At 47.0% G+C, this 21,763-nt stretch overlaps 1 protein-coding gene across 2 annotated transcripts; it reads left to right on the forward strand.

The window, feature by feature from the left end:
- ERFE (erythroferrone) lies at positions 1-20,307 on the forward strand. Of its 2 annotated transcripts, XM_075569518.1 has the most exons (9): positions 1-1,229; positions 1,463-1,660; positions 2,977-3,183; positions 4,631-4,742; positions 15,116-15,273; positions 16,133-16,241; positions 16,651-16,738; positions 16,997-17,075; positions 19,787-20,307. In XM_075569518.1, exons 2-9 carry the CDS (start codon positions 1,535-1,537, stop codon positions 19,883-19,885), a joined length of 978 nt encoding a protein of 325 aa, XP_075425633.1. In that variant the 5' UTR covers positions 1-1,229; positions 1,463-1,534; the 3' UTR covers positions 19,886-20,307. The 2 variants fall into 2 exon arrangements, with proteins under 2 accessions (XP_075425633.1, XP_075425634.1); XM_075569519.1 differs by having other exon boundaries at positions 2-1,660; positions 16,654-16,738.
- The last annotated feature ends 1,456 nt before the right edge of the window (positions 20,308-21,763 follow it).

Genomic DNA, 21,763 nt, shown 5'->3' on the forward strand with positions numbered 1-21,763 from the left:
GAAACTTAGAGTACGAGAGACAGAGTGACAGACAGAGACACAGAGAGACAGAGTGATAGAGTGACTGACAGAGACACAGAGTGACAGAGACATAGAGACATACAGATACACAGAGAGACAGAGTGACAGACAGAGACACAGAGTGACAGAGACAGAGAGACATACAGATACACAGAGAGACAGAGTGACAGACAGAGAGACAGAGTGACAGACAGAGACAGAGAGATGGAGTGAGAGACAGAGACACAGAAAGACAGAGTGACAGACAGAGACACAGAGAGACAGAGTGACAGACAGAGAGACAGAGACACAGAGAGACAGAGTGACAGACAGAGACACAGAGAGACAGAGTGACAGACAGAGTGACAGACAGAGACACAGAGTGACAGACAGAGACACAGAGAGACAGAGTGACAGACAGAGACACAGAGAGACAGAGTGACAGACAGAGACACAGAGAGACAGAGACACAGAGAGACAGAGTGACAGACAGAGACACAGAGTGACAGAGTGACAGAGACAGAGAGACACAGAGAGACAGAGTGACAGACAGAGACACAGAGAGACGGAGTGAGAGACAGAGACCCAGAGGGACAGAGTGAGAGACAGAGACACAGAGGGACAGAGTGACAGACAGAGACACAGAGAGACAGAGTGACAGACAGAGACACAGAGAGACAGAGTGACAGACAGAGACACAGAGAGACACAGAGTGATAGAGTGACAGATAGAGACACAGAGTGACAGAGACAGAGAGACACAGAGAGACAGAGTGACAGACAGAGACACAGAGAGACGGAGTGAGAGACAGAGTGACAGACAGAGACACAGAGTGACAGAGTGACAGAGTGACAGACAGAGACACAGAGAGACAGAGTGATAGAGTGACAGACAGAGACACAGAGTGACAGAGAGACGGAGTGAGAGAGAGTGACAGACAGAGACACAGAGTGACAGAGTGACAGACAGAGACACAGAGAGACAGAGTGATAGAGTGACAGACAGAGACACAGAGAGACACAGAGTGACAGACAGAGACAGAGAGACGGAGTGCGAGACAGAGTGAGACAGACAGAGAGACAGAGTGACAGACAGAGACACAGAGAGACACAGAGTGACAGAATGAGACAGACAGAGAGAGAATAAACCAAGAGGGAGCAGCAGAATCACATGAACAGACCATGGAATAAAGGAGAACAGTTTGAGACCCTTTTTATTTAGAATTAAATGTAAGAGGGACTCTCCTTTTCTCACCCACAATTGCTCTTCTGACCCCCTGGAAGACCCCTCTTTGTGTGCTGCTGCATCGCTGACGTGTGTCGCTGTGCACACAGGGTTCAGTATAGCTTTGTACAAGTAATACTGTGGGTGTAGCCGTTAATGTATTTTGGTGTTGGCCTGTATATTTGTGTATCGGTATATTTTGAAGGTGCATCATTGTGAGGGTCTCTTGTATTGTCAGTATCGGGGAAGACAGGTCTCGCCTGTGTATCAGTACATTTGTTTGTGGCTGTCCCCCTCCCCCCCACGGGTAATGGATGCAGTATACAAGCCAGTCCCTCTGCGCTGTGTGCTCATGACTATCAGTGTGGGGGTACTGCTGATCCTGCTCTGTGCTGGACCCGCCTGCACCCACAAAAACAGAGGATCCAAACCCCATGTAAGTACTATCTATCTATCTATCTATAACCATACATAGATACGCAGACACACGTACACACTCACACTGCGGGTTGTGATGTTTTTTAAACAATTTAGAGTACTTGAGTATTTGGGGAGAAGATCAAAGAAAAAAATGCACCTATGGAGCAAGGCTAAAGGGTTAATAAAGGAGGGGGGAGTGTGAGAAGAGGGAGAGAAATAGAGGGGGGTGAGAGAGGGAATTGGTGTGTGAGAGGGAATACGGCTATTTATGTCATCTTTCTTGGACTATCCTTTGATGAATATATTGATAACTAGCTGAGCGGATACAGTCTTCACTATTTCCTCACACTGTAGGTGTAGTTGTACATAAGTGAGATCTTACGTTAAGATCTCACAGGTTTCTTGTTCAGACGATAACAATACTTTGTGAAAAATGTATGTTAGTCTATTCAGTGGTTCAATTTGTCTACTGTATGTATCACATATATGCAATAGCTGGTATGATAACAATAATTCTGTGCTATGTTATGTCTAAATGTAATGCAAACACATACATACTTCTTTGACATCCTCAGGATCATTAAGTATAGATATAGGATAAAGTATCTGTTGTCTAAATTTAGTATAGGTTGAACTTGATGGACCTACGTCTTATTTCAACCTCATCTACTATGTAACTATGTAACTATGTAACATATAGACAGAAATACGTGCATCTGTGCATAAATAGTAAGGATTTCTTTTTCACCGGAAATAATTTGTCTTTTAGCGTGTAGCGTGGCCTTGTAAAGGACAATGCTTTATAATGGGAGAATGTGGTTTTAATACCAATGAAAGGCGATGTGGTTTTGGGCGACTCCCGTTATCTTCCTTTACATCAGGCAAAACAATGAATTGTAAGCAGTTTGGGGCCGTGACTCGTTGCAGGAGATTAATTAAAGTATGACAACACGACATCACACTCATTAATCTCCGCCCAATGTGTCTGCAGATGTACCCTGTGCGGTGTATACACTGTGCAGGAACATGCATGCACTGTGCAGGAACATGCTTGCAATGTGCAGGAACATGCATGCACTGTGCAGGAACATGCATGCACTGTGCAGGAACATGCATGCACTGTGCAGGAACATGCATGCACTGTGCAGGAACATGCATGCACTGTGCAGGAACATGCATGCACACTCCCTCATCTAGTGCACGCTGCTATATCATGGCAAAGAAGAAAAACAGAGAGACAAAAAAGAAGAGGGCAAGAGAAATGGGAAGATAAGATTTAGAGGATTGTGTTGACTATGGAATATTTCTCTCATACGCCTTAAATTCATACAGGTCTCAGTTACAATACTCCCCTCACTAGAGATCCCAGTGTTGAAGACCCCACAGGAGGACGCCTCTGCCTTAGAGGATTCAACGCAAGAGGTCCCCAGGTTACCCCGCCGCCCGTGGCCCCCTCAGGAGTCCTGGCAGCTATTTGTGAAACACTCTGACCGTGGAGCGAACAGCAAGAGAAAGAGCCAAGAGGACACCCAACCACGAGTGAGGCATCTCCACGGCTTCTTTTATTGTCCCAACCAGTTGTGCCCCCCCCCCCGTGCTGAAGTGATATCCTTAAAACCTGGCCTGCTGGGGGTGTCCTGAGGGATGGAGTTGAGGCCCCGTGTCTCACCCATCCCGTCACTTCCTGTACGCTTGTACCTTCACTTCTGTATTTTCCCTCCGTGTCAGTCTGCATCCGCTTTATATTTTTGAGGTGTGTGATTTTTACATGCAATTTATTGCATTTTCTACACGTTGATCTTATAATGAAAGAGTCATTAGATGCAACTTTTGATTAAAAAAAAAAAGTTCAGGTCTGTTAACCCTGTCGAGGTAAACTCCATTTTAACAGGTGCCGTAACTACACTAAATGTATTTCTTATTGTATTGTGGACTAAACATTGTGAAATATGTGAAAAGTACCTAAAGGGTTAAATGAATGAAGCATATGCTAAGATAAAGTCTAAGAAACTCACACTGCCCCTGTAAGCTCAGAGCCCAAACCTGTCACATCACATATACTGTGTCAAACAGAGCGCGACTGGGAGTGACCTCACATATAGAGCAAAAGATAAAGAGACCCAGTGATACATCTAACGTGACATATTATATAGTTCAATATTTATCTGTATATCTTCTTATAAGCATGTATGTAACTATATAATAATGTCTGGTTAGATGTAGCACTAGATCTTTTTGTCTTTTGTTCTCAATTGGAACTGACCGTGACGGGGTTAACAGGCTTCAACTGAGGACTTTAAAATGTAGAAATTCACAGATAAATTGCCAGTTTGGGGGGAGAGCAGGGTTTTTGTATTTGAAGTTTCTGTAAATGTGTTGCTAATATCCTTTCCCTAGCAGCATATTCCATAAAGGCCTTGAGAGTTATAGCTGGGGAGCGAAAAAATTTGGAGCTGCGGCCCCCTGCCTGCACCCCCTCACCGTCGCGCCCCCCTTAACTTGTTTGGCGGCGTCAAATGACGCCGTGGGGTCACGTGATCCCGTTGTCATGGAGACGGACGTGTGACGTCACTCCGCATGACATCGCGGGGTCATTTGACGTCGCGTTACCATGGCGACGCATCACAGAAACTCTTCTGAATCCCGGTAAGTGAGTTGCAGAGGCCTCACGCGCTCCCCCGGCATTTCATTTAAACGCCTTAGGGAATAGTGTCGGACCTCTGCAACTGCCTGTGCCCCTCCAAAAATATCCCGCGCCCCCCACTTTGCGTACTGCTGAGTTATAGTGTTACTGGTGCATTCTGTTATAGGGGTACGTCTGAGCTCCCCTCGTTCTGCTCTGCTAACTGTGATTTTTACATGTTCAACTACAACTTAATAGGATGATAAACACAATTTAGGATGGTATATTATCTAAACATATAGCATAGAATCCCTGACCTGAAGAGCTTACAATTTATTGTCCTGCTTGTCTGCATGCTTCCAGTTTCATCACCCCGGCCCGATCGGTCCCCCAGCACCACCGAGTCATCATGGTCACCCCTTAAATACCTATTCACAGGGGAAGCGACAACATTGCATCCTGCAGCTTCTGAGAGGTGAGGGCGTATGAGCAGCGTGTGCTGTACTGTGTGCTGTACTGTGTGCTGTACTGTGCGTGTGCTGTACTGTGCGTCTGTGCGTGTGCTGTACTGTGCGTGTGCTGTACTGTGCGTGTGCTGTACTGTGTGCTGTACTGTGCGTGTGCTGTACTGTGCGTGTGCTGTACTGTGCGTGTGCTGTACTGTGTGCTGTACTGTGCGTGTGCTGTACTGTGCACGTGCTGTACTGTGCACGTGCTGTACTGTGTGTCTGTGTGTGCTGTACTCTGCGCGTGCTGTACTGTGCGTGTGTGCGTGTGCTGTTCTGTGCGTGTGTGCTGTACTGTGCGCGTGCTGTACTGTGCGCATGCTGTTCTGTGCGTGTGTGTGTACTGTACTGTGTGTGTGCTGTTCTGTGCATGTGTGTGCTGTACTGTGCGTGTGTTGTACTGTGCGCATGCTGTTCTGTGCGTGTGTGCTGTACTGTGTGTGTGCTGTTCTGTGCATGTGTGTGCTGTACTGTGCGCGTGCTGTACTGTGCGCGTGCTGTACTGTGCGCGTGCTGTACTGTGCGTGTGCTGTACTGTGCGCGTGCTGTGCTGTACTGTGTGCGTGCTGTACTGTGCGCGTGCTGTACTGTGCGCGTGTTGTACTGTGCGCGTGCTGTACTGTACGCGTGCTGTTCTGTGCGCGTGCTGTACTGTGTGCTGTACTGTGCGTGTGCTGTACTGTGTGCTGTACTGTGCGCGTGCTGTACTGTGCGCGTGCTGTACTGTGCGTGTGCTGTACTGTGCGTGTGCTGTACTGTGTGCTGTACTGTGCGTGTGCTGTACTGTGCGCGTGCTGTACTGTGCGTCTGTGTGTGCTGTACTCTGCGCGTGCTGTTCTGTGCGTGTGTGCGCGTGCTGTACTGTGCGTGTGCTGTACTGTGAGTGTGCTGTTCTGTGCGCGTGCTGTACTGTGCGCGTGCTGTACTGTGCGTGTGCTGTACTGTGTGCTGTACTGTGAGTGTGCTGTATTGTGCGTGTGCTGTACTGTGCGTGTGCTGTACTGTGCGCGTGCTGTACTGTGCGCCTGTGTGTGCTGTACTCTGCGCGTGCTGTTCTGTGCGTGTGTGCGCGTGCTGTGCTGTACTGTGCGTGTGTGTTTACTGTGCGAGTGTTTGCGTGCTGTACGGTGCACGTGCTGTACTGTGCGTCTGTGTGTACTGTACTATGCGTGTGCTGTACTGAGTGTGTGCTGTACTGAGTGTGTGCTGTACTGAGTGTGTGCTGTACTGAGTGTGTGCTGTACTGTGCGCGTGCTGTACTGTGCGTCTGTGTGTGCTGTACTGTGCGTGTGCTGTACTGTGTGCTGTACTGTGAGTGTGCTGTATTGTGCGTGTGCTGTACTGTGTGCTGTACTGTGCGTGTGCTGTACTGTGCATCTGTGTGTGCTGTACTGTGCGTGTGTGCTGTTCTGTGCGTGTGTGCTGTACTGTGCACGTGCTGTTCTGTGCATGTGTGCGCTGTACTGTGCGCGTGCTGTTCTGTGCGTGTGTGCTGTACTGTGCATGTGCTGTACTGTGCGTGTGCTGTTATGTGTGCTGTACTGTGAGTGTGCTGTATTGTGCGTGTGCTGTACTGTGTGCTGTACTGTGCGTGTGCTGTTATGTGTGCTGTACTGTGAGTGTGCTGTATTGTGCGTGTGCTGTACTGTGTGCTGTGCTGTACTGTGCGTGTGCTGTACTGTGCATGTGCGTGTGCTGTACTGTGCGCGTGCTGTACTGTGCGTCTGTGTGTACTGTACTGTGCGTGTGCTGTATTGTGCGTGTGCTGTACTGTGTGCTGTACTGTGCGCGTGCTGTACTGTGCATCTGTGTGTGCTGTACTGTGCGTGTGTGCTGTTCTGTGCGTGCTGTGCTGTACTGTGCATGTGCTGTACTGTGCATGTGCTGTACTGTGCGCGTGCTGTTCTGTGCGTGTGCTGTTATGTGTGCTGTACTGTGAGTGTGCTGTATTGTGCATGTGCTGTACTGTGTGCTGTACTGTGTGCTGTACTGTGCGTGTGCTGTACTGTGCATGTGCGTGTGCTGTACTGTGCGCGTGCTGTACTGTGCATCTGTGTGTGCTGTACTGTGTGTGTGCTGTACTGTGCGTGTGTGCTGTTCTGTGTGTGTGTGCTGTACTGTGCGCGTGCTGTTCTGTGCATGTGTGCGCTGTACTGTGCGTGTGCTGTACTGTGTGCGTCTGTGTGTGCGTGTGTGTGCTGTGCTGTACTGTGCGTGTGCTGTTCTGTGCGTGTGTGTGCTGTACTGTGCGTGTGCTGTTCTGTGCGTGTGTTGTACTGTGCACGTGCTGTTCTGTGCATGTGTGCGCTGTACTGTGCGCGTGCTGTACTGTGCGTGTGGGTGTGCTGTACTATGTGTGTCTGTGTGTGCGTGTGTGTGCTGTGCTGTACTGTGCGTGTGCTGTTCTGTGCGTGCGTGTGCTGTTCTGTGCGTGTGTTGTACTGTGCACGTGCTGTTCTGTGCATGTGCGCTGTACTGTGCGTGTGGGTGTGCTGTACTGTGTGCGTGTGTGTGTGCTCTACTGTGCGCGTGCTGTTCTGTGCGTGTGTGTACTGTGCGTGTGCTGTACTGTGCGCTTGCTGTTCTGTGCGTGTGTACGCTGTACTGTGCGCGTGCTGTACTGTGCGCGTGCTGTTCTGTGTGTGTGTGCGCGTGCTGTACTGTGCGTGTGCTGTACTGTGAGTGTGCTGTTCTGTGCGTGTGTTGTACTGTGCGCGTGCTGTACTGTGCGTCTGTGTGTACTGTACTGAGTGTGTGCTGTACTGAGTGTGTGCTGTACTGAGTGTGTGCTGTACTGAGTGTGTGCTGTACTGTGCGCGTGCTGTACTGTGCGTCTGTGTGTGCTGTACTGTGCGTGTGCTGTACTGTGTGCTGTACTGTGAGTGTGCTGTATTGTGCGTGTGCTGTACTGTGTGCTGTACTGTGCGTGTGCTGTACTGTGCATCTGTGTGTGCTGTACTGTGCGTGTGTGCTGTTCTGTGCGTGTGTGCTGTACTGTGCGTGTGTGCTGTTCTGTGCGTGTGTGCTGTTCTGTGCGTGTGTGCTGTACTGTGCACGTGCTGTTCTGTGCATGTGTGCGCTGTACTGTGCGCGTGCTGTTCTGTGCATGTGCTGTTATGTGTGCTGTACTGTGAGTGTGCTGTATTGTGCGTGTGCTGTACTGTGTGCTGTACTGTGTGCTGTACTGTGCGTGTGCTGTACTGTGCATCTGTGTGTGCTGTACTGTGTGTGTGCTGTACTGTGCGTGTGTGCTGTTCTGTGTGTGTGTGCTGTACTGTGCACGTGCTGTTCTGTGCATGTGTGCGCTGTACTGTGCGCGTGCTGTACTGTGCGTGTGGGTGTGCTGTACTGTGTGCGTCTGTGTGTGCGTGTGTGTGCTGTGCTGTACTGTGCGTGTGCTGTTCTGTGCGTGTGTGTGCTGTACTGTGCGTGTGCTGTTCTGTGCGTGTGTTGTACTGTGCACGTGCTGTTCTGTGCATGTGTGCGCTGTACTGTGCGCGTGCTGTACTGTGCGTGTGGGTGTGCTGTACAGTGTGCGTCTGTGTGTGCTCTACTGTGCGTGTGCTGTACTGTGCGCGTGCTGTACTGTGCGTGTGCTGTTCTGTGTGTGTGTTTGCATGCTGTACTGTGCGTGTGCTGTACTGTGTGTGTTTGCTGTACTGTGTGCGTGCTGTTCTGTGTGTGTGTTTGCGCGCTGTACTGTGCATGTGCTGTACTGTGTGTGCTTGCTGTACTGTGCGCGTGCTGTTCTGTGTGTGTGTTTGCGTGCTGTACTGTGCGTGTGCTGTACTGTGTGTGTGTGCTGTACTGTGTGCGTACTGTACTGTGCGTGTGCGTGTGCTGTACTGTGCGTGTGTGCTGTACTGTGCATGTGCTGTTCTGTGCGCATGCTGTTCTGTGCGTGTGCTGTATTGTGCGTGTGCTGTACTGTGCGTGTGCTGTACTGTGCGTGTGCTGTACTGTGCCTGTGCTGTGCGTGTGCGTGTGCTGTGCGTGTGCTGTACTGTGTGCGTCTGTGTGTGCTGTACTGTGCGCGTGCTGTTCTGTGCGCGTGCTGTTCTGTGCGCGTGCTGTTCTGTGTGTGTGCTGTACTGTGCGTGTGCTGTTCTGTGCGTGTGTGTGTGTGCTGTACTGTGCGCGTGCTGTTCTGTGCGTGTGCTGTACTGTGCGCGTGCTGTTCTGTGCGTGTGTGTGTGCTGTACTGTGCGCATGCTGTTCTGTGTGTGCGTGTGTGTGCTGTACTGTGCGCGTGCTGTTCTGTGTGTGCTGTACTGTGCGCGTGCTGTTCTGTGCGCGTGCTGTTCTGTGCGTGTGCTGTACTGTGCGCGTGCTGTTCTGTGCGTGTGTGTGTGTGCTGTACTGTGCGCGTGCTGTTCTGTGCGTGCGTGTGTGTGCTGTACTGTGCGCGTGCTGTTCTGTGCGTGTGTGTTGTACTGTGCGCGTGCTGTTCTGTGTGTGCGTGTGTGTGCTGTACTGTGCGCGTGCTGTTCTGTGTGTGCGTGTGTGCTGTACTGTGCGCGTGCTGTTCTGTGTGTGCGTGCTGTACTGTGCGCGTGCTGTTCTGTGCGTGTGTGTGTGTGCTGTACTGTGCGCGTGCTGTTCTGTGTGTGCGTGTGTGTGCTGTACTGTGCGCGTGCTGTTCTGTGCGTGTGTGTGCTGTACTGTGCGTGTGCTGTTCTGTGTGTGCGTGTGTGTGCTGTACTGTGCGCGTGCTGTACTGTGCGCGTGCTGTTCTGTGCGTGCGTGTGTGTGCTGTACTGTGCGCGTGTTGTTCTGTGTGCGTGTGTGTGTGTGTGTGCTGTACTGTGCGCGTGCGCTAGGAGCATCTTTTTATCCCGGTAATTCCTTTTGTATGATTTCTTACACACTCCTGTTTTCTGTGTTTAGTGTAATAAACCTGTAAAAAAAAATTGGTGGGGGGTGGGGGGGATCACTTCTATTATATCTGATAACTTTACACGTAAAGAATAATAATAACTTGAGAGGTTTCTTACGTCTCAGACCCGATATGTTATTTCACAATAAGAGGAAACGTGATGGACACATCCCATGAAATTATTGGCGTTGTATAACTCCACTTACAGACTCCTCAAATAACTCACTGACGCAAGAAAAACAAATCTAAAGGGCTTGATTTACTAAAAGTCTCCTACCTGCAAACCTGGGGCAAAGCCCCCAAATAACCCCATATATAACCCCATATATACTGTATGATGGAAAATGAATACAATTGGAAGAAAATTTTTTTTTTCCCTTTCATCAACCTGGTGCAATTCATTTGCACTTGTGTTGCAGGTGGGTGTCATTAGTAAATAACCCCCAAGTACCTTAATACTGACTTGATCGAAATGCTGCTTTTCGTGTCCAATCAGCATTTCTGTGGTCGATATAGACCAAGTTGGGTAGGCAACTCCAGTCCTTAAGGGCCACTAACAGGTTAGGTTTTCAGGATATCCCTGCTTCAGCACTGGCTCAGTCAATGACAGCCACCTGTGCCGAAGCAGGGATATCCTGAGAACCTGACCTGTTAGTGGCCCTTAAGGACTGGTGTTGCCCACCCCTGCTATAAACAGAAAGCCAGGCCCTGGAAGGGGTGGCAGAGAAACGCTTTGAGAGAAGTTGTTGTTACAGGGAGGCCTGCTGTTTGCAAGGCAGAGAGTGGGAGATAGAGATGTGCAAAACTGTACAAAATGCAGTCGCAACATATTTTTTTGGTGCTTTTCCACCCAAAGTGTATTTTTTTTACAAAACGTTTCGAAAAGCGTCAAAGAACTCATAATGTTGCCAAACTAACAAGCTTTCAGCGTAATATCACAGGCAGCTAAACATGGTGTGTGTCTTATTCATAGTCTCGGCATTAAGCAGATCTGGTGATATTAGAGAATGTCGCAAATTAACGTATAAGGCAAAATTGTAATGCCCGTTAACTGAATGCCCAGCCAATCACTTGCGAACTCTGACAAGGTCGCAAATTTTGTTTTCCGCAAGGCAAATTTCGCCTGGTTCGCCACCTTGGAGCAAAACTTTTGCACATCTTTATTGGTAGAGCAGTGCTTTGCTGGTAAGGTTTAATGTAGAAAAGTTTAAAGGGGCTGTTTGAGCATTAGGGAACCATCATAGGCTGAATTTTTGGGGAAGGAGGAGAAATATTATTCAATGTAACTGGAGGCCTAGAGATTGTGGGAGTAGGAGAAGGCTCTCTCTGAGGGTATGTATCATTATCCTTCATGTGCTATTCCTCCAGCATTTCCCCTTTGGGTTGGCCCTCTATCTGCTTGATCCTGATCCTCAACATGGATAAGAAAAGCCAAAATGAATGAACTAATCTAAGTAACGTAACGATTTGTTTGGCACACACCCAATGGAGGATTGGCCTGGAAGATCACGTACACTTTGTTCTCCCATTTGGGGTATGTTGGATTATAACTAGATTATTCAGCAACAACATTACAACTGAATCCTATAGAAACTCCACTATACAGTAATCTCTACCTGGGCAAGTTGTGTCATCTGGTGGAACATTGTTACACACTCCACCTTGTAAATATATACATGGTTGTATTCTGACTCATACACACTGTGGCAAGTGGTATAGGCAGGTAGTTAACTCACTCCCCATAGATGCACAAAGAGTCCTTACTTTATTTTGTTCTTTTATTGGGAACGACAACAATAACAAAGGAGGGGAACTGGGATAGGTGGCAAAAGCAGGAACAAGCAATGGACTATACCAACTAACAGGGGATAGCCAAACCAGGGTAGGATAGCCAAACCAACTGAGGTTTGAGCAGAAGGGGGTTGCCAAGGCAACAGGCTGGGAGCAATGGGAAGGCTACATTTGTAACAAACTTAAACTGAGGAGTGCTGGCAGCCTCAGAACATGGAAACACGCAATCTTGTTCCAGGACAGTTGTATATAATGCTAACCAAATATACAGCTCCCCACAACAAATAATAGAAAAGAAGAATCCACAATACAAGTGTATCTAATTGTAGCACTGTTTCCCCCTCCCCCCCTTCCTCTGGGAGATATTAGTCTGCTACAAGGTGTGGTGCTAGCGTACCTGTGAGGATCAGGATTTTTGATGATCACTGATGTTCTTCTTGGTACTCAGAGCCTCCAGCTGTGGTGGGCTCCAGGATGTCCAGAGATCAGTCCCCCACTAAAGCACAGTTCTTCCCTCCTGCCCAGGGACTGACACTCAGACAGGAGTATGATGAAAGCAAAAATGATCTTTATTCAGCATTCACTGTAGATCGTCTTTAAAGCGGTGCATAGGATCATCAGAGGATACCAGGCCTCTGGATGGTGCTTGCTCGCTGAGTCTGGAGCATCAGATCTTACAGGCCCAGCCAGCCATGAGGGCTGGCCGGCCTCTCTCCCAGCCCGGAGGAGAAGCTCTACCTCCCGCTCCCTAGAAGGAGGGGAACAGACTACTTCAATTTGGCACTGCCTCTCTGAGGCACCAGAAGGGGAGGGCTCAAGGTCTCTACCTATACCTGATAGGCTATACACAGGCCATGAGTAACCACCACACGTCAGTCACTCAGAGAGGAGCATGAAGGGGGTCAAAAGTGCACAGAATGGCCTGTCGCAGCCTAGACTACTAAGGCCTTACGTGACAGGGGGAAGAGACAGGCAGAAAATACTAACCATGTTACATGATATAAAAGCATACATGATCACTGAAGATCAGTGGTCGGAGGGTCTAAGAAAAGTAGTGGTGATCTGCCAGACTAAAACACAATTATACATTTACAGTATGATACATTGAGAAAAGCTATTCTGACTGCATTGTAAAGAGATTGATACTATATTCATGCTTAAGAGAGCCGGGAGAGCAGTCTACTAAAATAAAATGGAACCAAGTGGTACTCCGGTGTTGCTAAATTAAAAAGTAGTGGTGCTGTAACCCCTAATACCATGACTGTTCAACCACTGCTAAAGATTGCTGCGCTGTGGTGCAAAAGTGCAATGTTGTCCCACTTTTTGCTGTGTGAAATTCACCTTGCTCCGTTATATTTCTGGTATTATCGTGTTACTCCGGGTAGCACGAGACGTTACCTTCAGTCTGCCAGCGTAGGAGCAATATTTCATCCAAAGTAAAAGCCACTTGCCTTTTTTTTGCCAAGAAGTCGCAAATGTTCAAAAGGAGTCAAATTGGCGATCGTGATGAAAAGGTCACTCCCGCGTCCCTGGAGTACAGGCTCAATAATGCTGGGGCGCAAAGGTCAATAAAATGATAATGGAGAGTGGTGCGTGAGAGGGTGTGAGAGAGAGTGTATATATATATGCACATTAAGGCCCAGATACAGTAAGCTCTGTTAGGCTATTTAGCGTAATGCTAACCTATAGTAACCCCAGCTTAATTTTATTTATAAAATGTTTTACCAGGAAGTAACACATTGAGAGTTACCTCTCGTTTTCAAGTATGTCCTGGGCACAGAGTTATAAATAATACAAGGTTACAATAAAAGAACAGGGTTATATAGTCACTTCACAGACATTTCGTGGACAGATAAAGTAGGAAAATTGGGTACAGGGGATCAAGGGCGTGTGAGTTTCAGATAGAAATAGAGCAGCTTTAACATCAGCGAATGTCAGCAAATGGCTCACGCCCTTTGGCTGCCCTTCGGCTGCGCCGTTATTAGTAACACTTATCCATTAAAGAGAATAACCCAGTTTTACTCCTTCAAATAATGTATGGTTGCATTTTTCTGGACTTTAGTGCTAATGATCTGTAAAAGAGGCGTTCTTCCTACAGGAACATTGCATGCCCACTGAAGGCTGCACAGGTTAACGCAGGGAATTATTGTTGGCGTTTCTCCAATCAGACCCTAAAATATGGGTTTTGGGAGGGAGAAAGTCATTTTCTTCAAAGTACCAAATAACTTGTATAACTGCCCAAACACTCCCTTGGAGAGATACCTGTGCACAAAACTGAACACACCTGAGAAATATGCAAAGTATATTCAAATGATTTCATGAACGTATTTCTCCGGTGTGTTCAATTTTGTGCCCAGGTATCTCTCTTACCTGGGAAAATAACATGTTACGGTTCTAGGTAACACAACATTATGTACTCTGATATAACGAACCATAGTGCATCTGGGCCTAAGGGTGCCACAGCATATTGACATTGTGTTGAGACTAGATTAGGTGAGTAAATTATGAGCATCAGTTACACATCACTGTGTTGTGTTCTTCCAAAATGGGGCTGACAATGCATTGCAACCTCAAAATCCTGGTCTGTGACAATTTAGATGTTGTTGTTACTTGTTGCAACCTCCTTTGGGAATGCAGTGCTAGATACAGATGTAGACAGCCTCATACAGCTCCTCACAATGGTCAAACATACTGTACCCGTTACACCTCAGAATATCAGTTTCCATAGGATCTTATGGCAGTGATGGCACAGAATATCACAATATATGCCACCAAAAGGCCCATCTGCATCTGTACAGTGTATTTCAGCATATTCCCCATGCAGATTTGCCGCCCAGAACTGCGTTGCAGGCACCTCTAGCAGAGAAAGGGTGTTGTGGGGTTCCGCAGACTTTAACATTACATATTTATAAACTCGTGTTTCCTGCTGGATAAAAGAGGATCTCACATTATGGGCGATGAACCCAATTAGAGAATTCCGCGCTCGTGCGGTCTTGAATCCTATGTGGAAACCAATCCCTTTGCTGCTAGGCGCATGGAGTCACTCCCCAGAATCTCCTAGATGAGATAACCTGAGGGGTATATCTCAGAACAAACGGAAAAGTATGCACACAGCGTGCCACGGAGTCCCAGCTGTGCTGGGTGCATACTTTTTAAAAATGTTCTTACATTATGGGGGTTAGTCACTAAACTGTGATAGTGTCGATCGGGACACTGTTGCACAGAAACTCCCATTTCTGTGCAATAGTGTCCCTATGGGCTCTACCGCAGTTTAAAGAAGAACACACTATATAATAATACCTTTACTTCATATAGGGCTTTTATCTCAATGGGACTCAAGCACGCCACATTACAGTATAGCGCTCGGTACGCAGCACAGAGGAATGTTACAGGCACTGTCCCTGCAAAGATGACCTTACAATCTGTTTTTGGTGACTGAGGCACAAGGAGATAGAGTGACTTGCCCAAAGTCCCAAGGAGCTGACACCGGGAATTATTATTTATTTATAAAATACTTTACCAGGAAGTAATACATTGAGAGTTACCTCTCGTTTTCAAGTATGTCCTGGGCACAGAGTAATTGAAGCAGGTTATCCTGATTCACACTCAGTGTCAGTGTTTACAGCGAGCCTGTGTCTTTTCTCACCGAGTATGAGCATGTATTTATTCCGACAGAACTTTTAACGAAAAGGCAAAATGGGAAGCACTACTCAGAGCATGGCCATCCTCTGGCTCTACTCCCCCCAACTGTGCATGCCGCCTTCATCTGCAGGACAAACGGGAACACCAACCTGGAACCGGAAGACGAGCGGGAACTACAGCTGTACCAGATGGTGAGACGAGGCATTTGTGGGGTGGATGAGAGGAAGTGGGGACTATGAGAATAAGAGGGCCTTTGGTGATTCTATTGTAGTGGGATCTATAGTATTAAATCGCAGTGACCATGCAGAATATCACACGAGAAGCTCCCCTTTTTAATGTAATTACATTTTTTTTTTGCTTGGGCACACTGTGGTGTTCTCTGCCAGCAGAGGCATCTGGGGAAATAGTGAAGCCCGCTACATATGTAGCAACATACTGTAGTACTGTAAATCAGCTAAAGGTGCAAGCGTGTCCTCAAATGTCAGAGAAAGCAGGCAGCAGTGGGCGCCGAACAGATAACCTCATTCCCCCGGTTAGCAAAACTTGGCCCGCTCCGCCCTTTCTCCGCTCAAAGTCACTGGAACCCAGGTCCTGGCTGGAGTTTTGGGCCCTGGTCATTCTCAGCTGGCCTGTATACTTTTACTTTCTAACCGTTCCTCGAAGATATCTACTGTGATGTTCCTACAGGAACGTACCGGTGCTCTTCATTTTTCTTATTTAACCACCTTTAGTGTGACTGGGGCCCACAAATGTGCAAATAGTAGCCCATATGCACTTGGCAATGAAGTTGATGCGTGCTCATGAACACATTGGGGTTTACAGATCAAGGCAAAAGTGGAGCAATTTATGGGCAAAATAACTGTCCATATGTATCAAAGAAAATAATCTGGTTTCCTTTTTTCCTTTGATGCATGGTGTGGAAAGTCTGTCCCACAATCGCACCACTTAAGCCTTGATACGTAGACCCCAGTGAGTGCACGGTCTAGTACCCCTGATTGGCTGTTTCAACACACATTAACATCATACATATTCACCATTTTCATTTTGCAGCCTCAGGAGGATGGGTCATTCTATAGAGGAGCTGGGCTGAATCTCACCAGTGGACGATACACAGCTCCCTTCGCTGGGCTTTATACTTTCACTGCAAGACTCATAATTGGTGAGTCGCAGACAGGGCATGGGAGTGCCAGGCAGTGTGTCGCCCCGAGACTGAATGTAATATCCCTTCTGTATATACGTTACCTTGTGGCAGGAAGGACAATAATGATGGCCCCAAAACTACTCTTTGAGAGAGGTCCACTGCACTGTATCACCCTACAGTTCAGTACACCCATTCTGTCCATATTAACCTTACCGTAGTCAAAGGTACCGTCTTAGATGACCATATACTTCTTATGTAGTGTCACTATGTTGTCCTTCAGTAGTGGAGACAGATGGAAACATTGATATATTTTACCTCTATTATGATCAATCAGCTGTTGTAGACTTGATGGGACATACAGTCCTCCTGTCTCTTCTGTCTGTTGGATGTCACTGATGCTATATCTGAGTCACACTCTATGTATCAGCAGATTTGGGGAAACGGGCAAAGGTGGAGAATCCAGAAGGATTTCTGCGTGTGCAACTTTGTATCCAGTCTCTGTGCCAGCAACACTTGTAGGTGTTTTAGGATTCATCTCATCTATTGAGTTGTATACAACTGTGTTAAATGTGGATGTAAAGTGCCAGTGTGTAAATTGAACACGCTCGTTTCTGGTATGTATGCAGCTGGATGAACACATTGGAGTCAAACTATGAGATCTATTCACTTAAGAGCTTTACGTTTTCTTACAACTTTGCACCACTTACTAAATATGACCGTCTGCTTTTATAATGGGAAGGATTCTGTCTCATAGCATTGTCTTTGTTTTCTAGGTCCCTACAAGCACTTAGCAGCTTCATAGGCAATGAAGTCCCCCATACAGTCACCTTGAGTGGAGTCCTATACCTACAGGTAAAGCCAAGCCAGAACTGGTACAAAAATGGTCTAGGGAAAAGAACAGAGTCCCACAAACCCATAACATTGCTTGCAGCAATTATCCCCTACACAAAGAGAATGTGCAGGAAGAACCTATCGAAATGCTACACAACTTTATCAGACTCTGATCCATTAAGGGGCCTCTGGTAAGAAACACTTTCAAGGTGGTCGGGACATACAGATGAAGAAGATGTCATTACCTGTTAACAAAAAGTTACGCATGCGTTCTCAACCATTGTTTTCTAAAGCGTTCATGGTAAATAACGTGCCAGCTTCAACAGGAGCGGTAACGTCTGCTGCATCTGTACACCCCTCTAAATGTGTCATTCACAGGGTATGAAGAGTCTCATTTAACGTGTTCTTCCAATACTAATGTAACCTAATTAAGCTTTTTGTTGCCAAGTCTTCTGTAGTCAGCACTAGAATACTAGGTCACAAGCGTTAAAAAATAAATCTGGTCCACTGATCAACAATACTTGAAATAACCGAATTGACAGGCTTTCAGCACCCACCTGCTCTAATGTAACACTTCTTTCCTAGAACCCGGATTATTGAGAAACTCATGTTACTGCAGCCCTAAATATAGCCATGTTGAGGGTGATATCCAGAGACTGGAAAAGGAGAGCACATACTGACAAAAACACACGTTTGATAAGTGTTCAAGTTTCAAGTGGCAGCCTCTTAAATCGGACACGTACAAGTATAAAGTGCAACGACAATATTAATGTTCCCAGCACGTACAGTTGTGCCAGCCTCATTGCTCCTTTTGGCGAGATATGTTGGATTATCTTGCAGTATAGAGCTCCAGCATTGCCACTGAATCCTATAGAAATGTTAATATGTAGCCAGCCTTACTGTCCCTAGTGTTAATGTCTGAGTTACACTAGGACTGTGGTTTTCAACCTCTTTTCAATCGAGGCTTCCCTAAATCCCAGTGCTTAGTTGCAGTCACCCGCACAACAGGACACTCAGTCACAGGAGACAGAAGTGGGCAGTCACAACACACGCGCACGCGCACGCGCACACGCACACACACACCTTTCTTCTCAGCTTGGCCATAACTCCCAGGTTCATGACACCACCACCTGATTGGCTGCTGCTGGGTAATGCAGCCAATCAGGGTGGAGGAAACTGCCCTGCTTTGCATCCCATCATTGAACACCAGTTGGAAATTACTGCACTAGGATATGTGGTGTCCACACTAGGAACAATGAGGTTGTCTACACCTACAGCAGTCCCCATTCCTACAGCTGTTTGCAGAATGCTACACAGGTTCAAAACAAAAATCAATGCGATTGCTGGGTGGTTGATGTGTAGGGTTGCCAGGTGTTCGGTATTGAACTGGACTGTCCAGTATTTGGATACTCTGTCCAGTAAAAATGAGCGGTACTGTAATACTGGACATGTGTGTGTCCCCGGTATTTTCCTCCCCATTCCCCAAGAAATTAACCTTTTGATGTGCTGGTGAAAAAGAACGTGAATATGGCCACCCCTGTCATCCACTAGGTAGTCGTGATTTCATTCCCAGCTGAATTTGCAACTTTCAATTGGTACTGTGGGAATGAGGCCACCATTTTCCTTTCCCAAAAGGGAGGAAGATTACCGGCACATTAAAAAGGGCCACGTCTCAGAAAGCAGGGAGGGCCTGGAGAGAATAGCGCAGTTCAGCGCTGGAAGACCCCTGGTTCCAATGCTAAAACATGTTTTTAAGTAGGGATAGTCCGGTTCAATACTGGACACCTGGCAAACCTATATATGCGGCCAGAGTGCTGGTGAATTTGGGGGCGATTTATGAATAACTGGTGTCGTAAAGCAGCAATCTCCCCCAAATTCACTAGCACTCTGGCCTACATAGGGTTGCCAGGTGCCCAGTATTGAACCGGACTGTCCTGTAGTTGGACACTGTCCAGTAAAAAGTTAAGAGGTAATACTGGACATGTATGTGTCTGGTATTACCTCCCCGGACATAGTGAGCTGAGCGGCTTGTGGGGGCCGGAAGATTTCCCTGAGCAGGGAGAGAGCAGGGCTGTTGCTAGAGCGCTGGACAGCTTCTGCCATCCTGATTGGCTGCATTACCCACCAGCAGCCAATCAGAAGGTGGTGTCAGGAGCTTGGGGCCAAGGAGAGGAGGAAACAGCATGGAGCGGATGGATGTGAGAGGGGTGTGCATGTATCGAGCGCGTCACCCCTTTCACCATTTTGTCCGGCATTTTTGAAGACACTTGGCAACCTTACACGTAAAGGAGCAATAAATAAAACGATATCACCTTTAACACAGCACCCTCGAGGTGCCACCAGGGCCCTATAACAATAACCAATACAGAAGCCAATGACCCCCATTATTGCTCTCCCAAGCATTCAGCGAGGGCCTGCTTCCTTCCATTTCTTATTTAAGTGTCCTGGGATAGGAGCACTCATGATACTGTACTATACTCTGCCACGGGTGCTCTTTCAGCCGAATTCACACACCAAGAGGGATCCGTGAATCACATATATAGCAAAAATGATGGTCTTTAAATAACAAAAAGGCAATTGATTAAAAGAATATTTATTTTTTTAATCAATAATTCACCTCTTACCAGTTTAGTGGTGGGGGGATCTAACAAGAAGATGCAGTTCCCAGGAGAACTGAAGAATAAGATTTCATGCACGCGCCCCCAATGTCAAAAACTGTGTCCTCCTCTCAGGCCGGACAGTACGTGTCAATTTTCCTGGAGAACTGGATGGGCTTTCGGCTGGTGGTGAAAAGGGGATCAGACTTCAGTGGTGTACTCCTGGGACGGTGACCGAGGTGCAGCGGGTGAGGATACCCTCCAGCTGTCCAACACTGGATTCTATGTTGTAGACAAACTGCTCCTGCTGCAGTGAGGCTTTTAAAGCAGGGGTCTCAAACTCGTTCCTCAAGGGCCAACAGGCCAGCTTTATGGGCTATCCCTGCATCAGCACAGGTGGCTCCAGGACTGAGCCACTGATTGTACCACTTGTGCTGAAGCAGGGTTATCCATAAAACTTGGCCTGTTGGCGGCCCTCGAGGACTGAGTTTGAGAGCCCTGCTTTACACGTACTACACAGCAGGATGCTCTGGACAGTGGTGGATCTTGGCTGTTTACTGGGATTTCCGACCAAGAAGCATGGATCTGATTTCTCTGAGATATACAATATGTTTGGAAAATAAACGAACACAAAGCAGCAGTCCACAATAATTGCCTTTTTTGTGTGTCCGTGCATTTTGTTACTCTCCTTTTCCCCTTTCCAGAGCTGTTTTTATTTTCAAATATAATACTTTGTTCAGGAGATAGAAACATTTGAAATATCTTGTATCCAGGACATAAAAATGAATCTTTCCCCAGAGCCCATTGCAGGCCAAAGGTTACCGTGGTAACATGAGAAGCTACAGATCAGGAAAATCATGTTTTTTTTAAACACTGGAAAAGAATTGCGACGGGGCAATATACCAAAATAACAGGAGTAACACTCATATAAGCTGCTTGGGGGTGCGGGGGGTGCTGCTTGTATGCAGCTGCACAAATAAATGGCTGGTGCAACCTGCTTCTCACCTCCATGGAGGTAATTACCTGAAAAAACTCCATCTTTATGTATTAAAATGGTAAAACCTCTGTATACAGATATTATATAAAGGGATGACTTTCCTAGCGGACTTAAGTATAGCCTTTAAAAAATATATATGTATGTGCCTAAGGACCTGTTATAATCAGGGAGGATAAGGAGCCTGCAGTGCTGTATCACCACCACGTTTAAAGCAGGGGCGGCCAACTCCAGTTCAAGGGCTACCAACCAGCCAGGGTTAAGGAAATCCCTGCTTCAGTACAGGTGGCTCAATCAGTGGCTGACCTGGTGGTTCTTGAGAACTGGAGTTGGCCGCCCCTGGTTCAAAGCATGATATACATAGTTTTGATGGCACAATCATTGTATACAAGAACATATCCATATGAAATCTAACTGGGTGCCTCGAACCCACATACCCTGCCTAGCAAGTATGTATTCCTATGTAATGGGAGCGGGAGCTGGGAACACCAATAAGCATTCCACATTTACTAAGCAGTGCTACGCCATAATACATCTTCTGGCGCTGGAAGACACCCAATGGCCCCTTCACATCATTGGGCTGAAGATGGTCCTCCAGTGTCAGATGGTGTTTTATGGAGTAAATATGGGCCTCTCGGTCTACATGTATTCAATACTCCAGTGTATTGGTCTAGTAGAACCTAAAAGGACCATTAGTGTACCTAAGGAAGGCACTTTATGTATCCAAATCTTGAACCAATATGCTTTTGTATTACCGAAAAAATCTAGTATCTGCATCTTTGTTGCTGAGCACAACTCACGGTATTGGATTACAGCAGATAAAACACGTATAGCCATTTACTGCACTACAAGTGTCGCTATAAACGTCAATGTACTCAGGCTACAATGGCTTTCAGTTACATTGAAAGACGTATTCCAACTAAAATATTATGCCATGTATAATACAGATTGCTTTAATATGTCCTCGAAAGTAGTTGCTGCTATAACTATCACAATTGCTCACAACGCAGACCCTCTGTCCCCCCCATAAATCCACCAAGTATCAACCTATGCTAAATGTAGATTTAAAAAAGAAATAAAAACAGCAGCAATCCATATATGAAGCAACGGGGACCCTC

Source organism: Ascaphus truei, chromosome 14 (assembly GCF_040206685.1).
Source record: "Ascaphus truei isolate aAscTru1 chromosome 14, aAscTru1.hap1, whole genome shotgun sequence".
In the NCBI taxonomy this organism is placed as follows: Eukaryota; Metazoa; Chordata; class Amphibia; order Anura; family Ascaphidae; genus Ascaphus; species Ascaphus truei.

Excerpts from the sequence above, each read along its gene's own strand:
- ERFE (XM_075569518.1), top strand. The coding sequence starts at position 1,535 with ATGGATGCAGTATACAAGCCAGTCCCTCTGCGCTGTGTGCTCATGACT. Across the intron at positions 3,184-4,630 it reads AAGAGGACACCCAACCACGA|TTTCATCACCCCGGCCCGAT; the intron begins GTGAGGCATCTC and ends GCATGCTTCCAG. Across the intron at positions 16,242-16,650 it reads CACTGCAAGACTCATAATTG|CAGATTTGGGGAAACGGGCA; the intron begins GTGAGTCGCAGA and ends TCTATGTATCAG.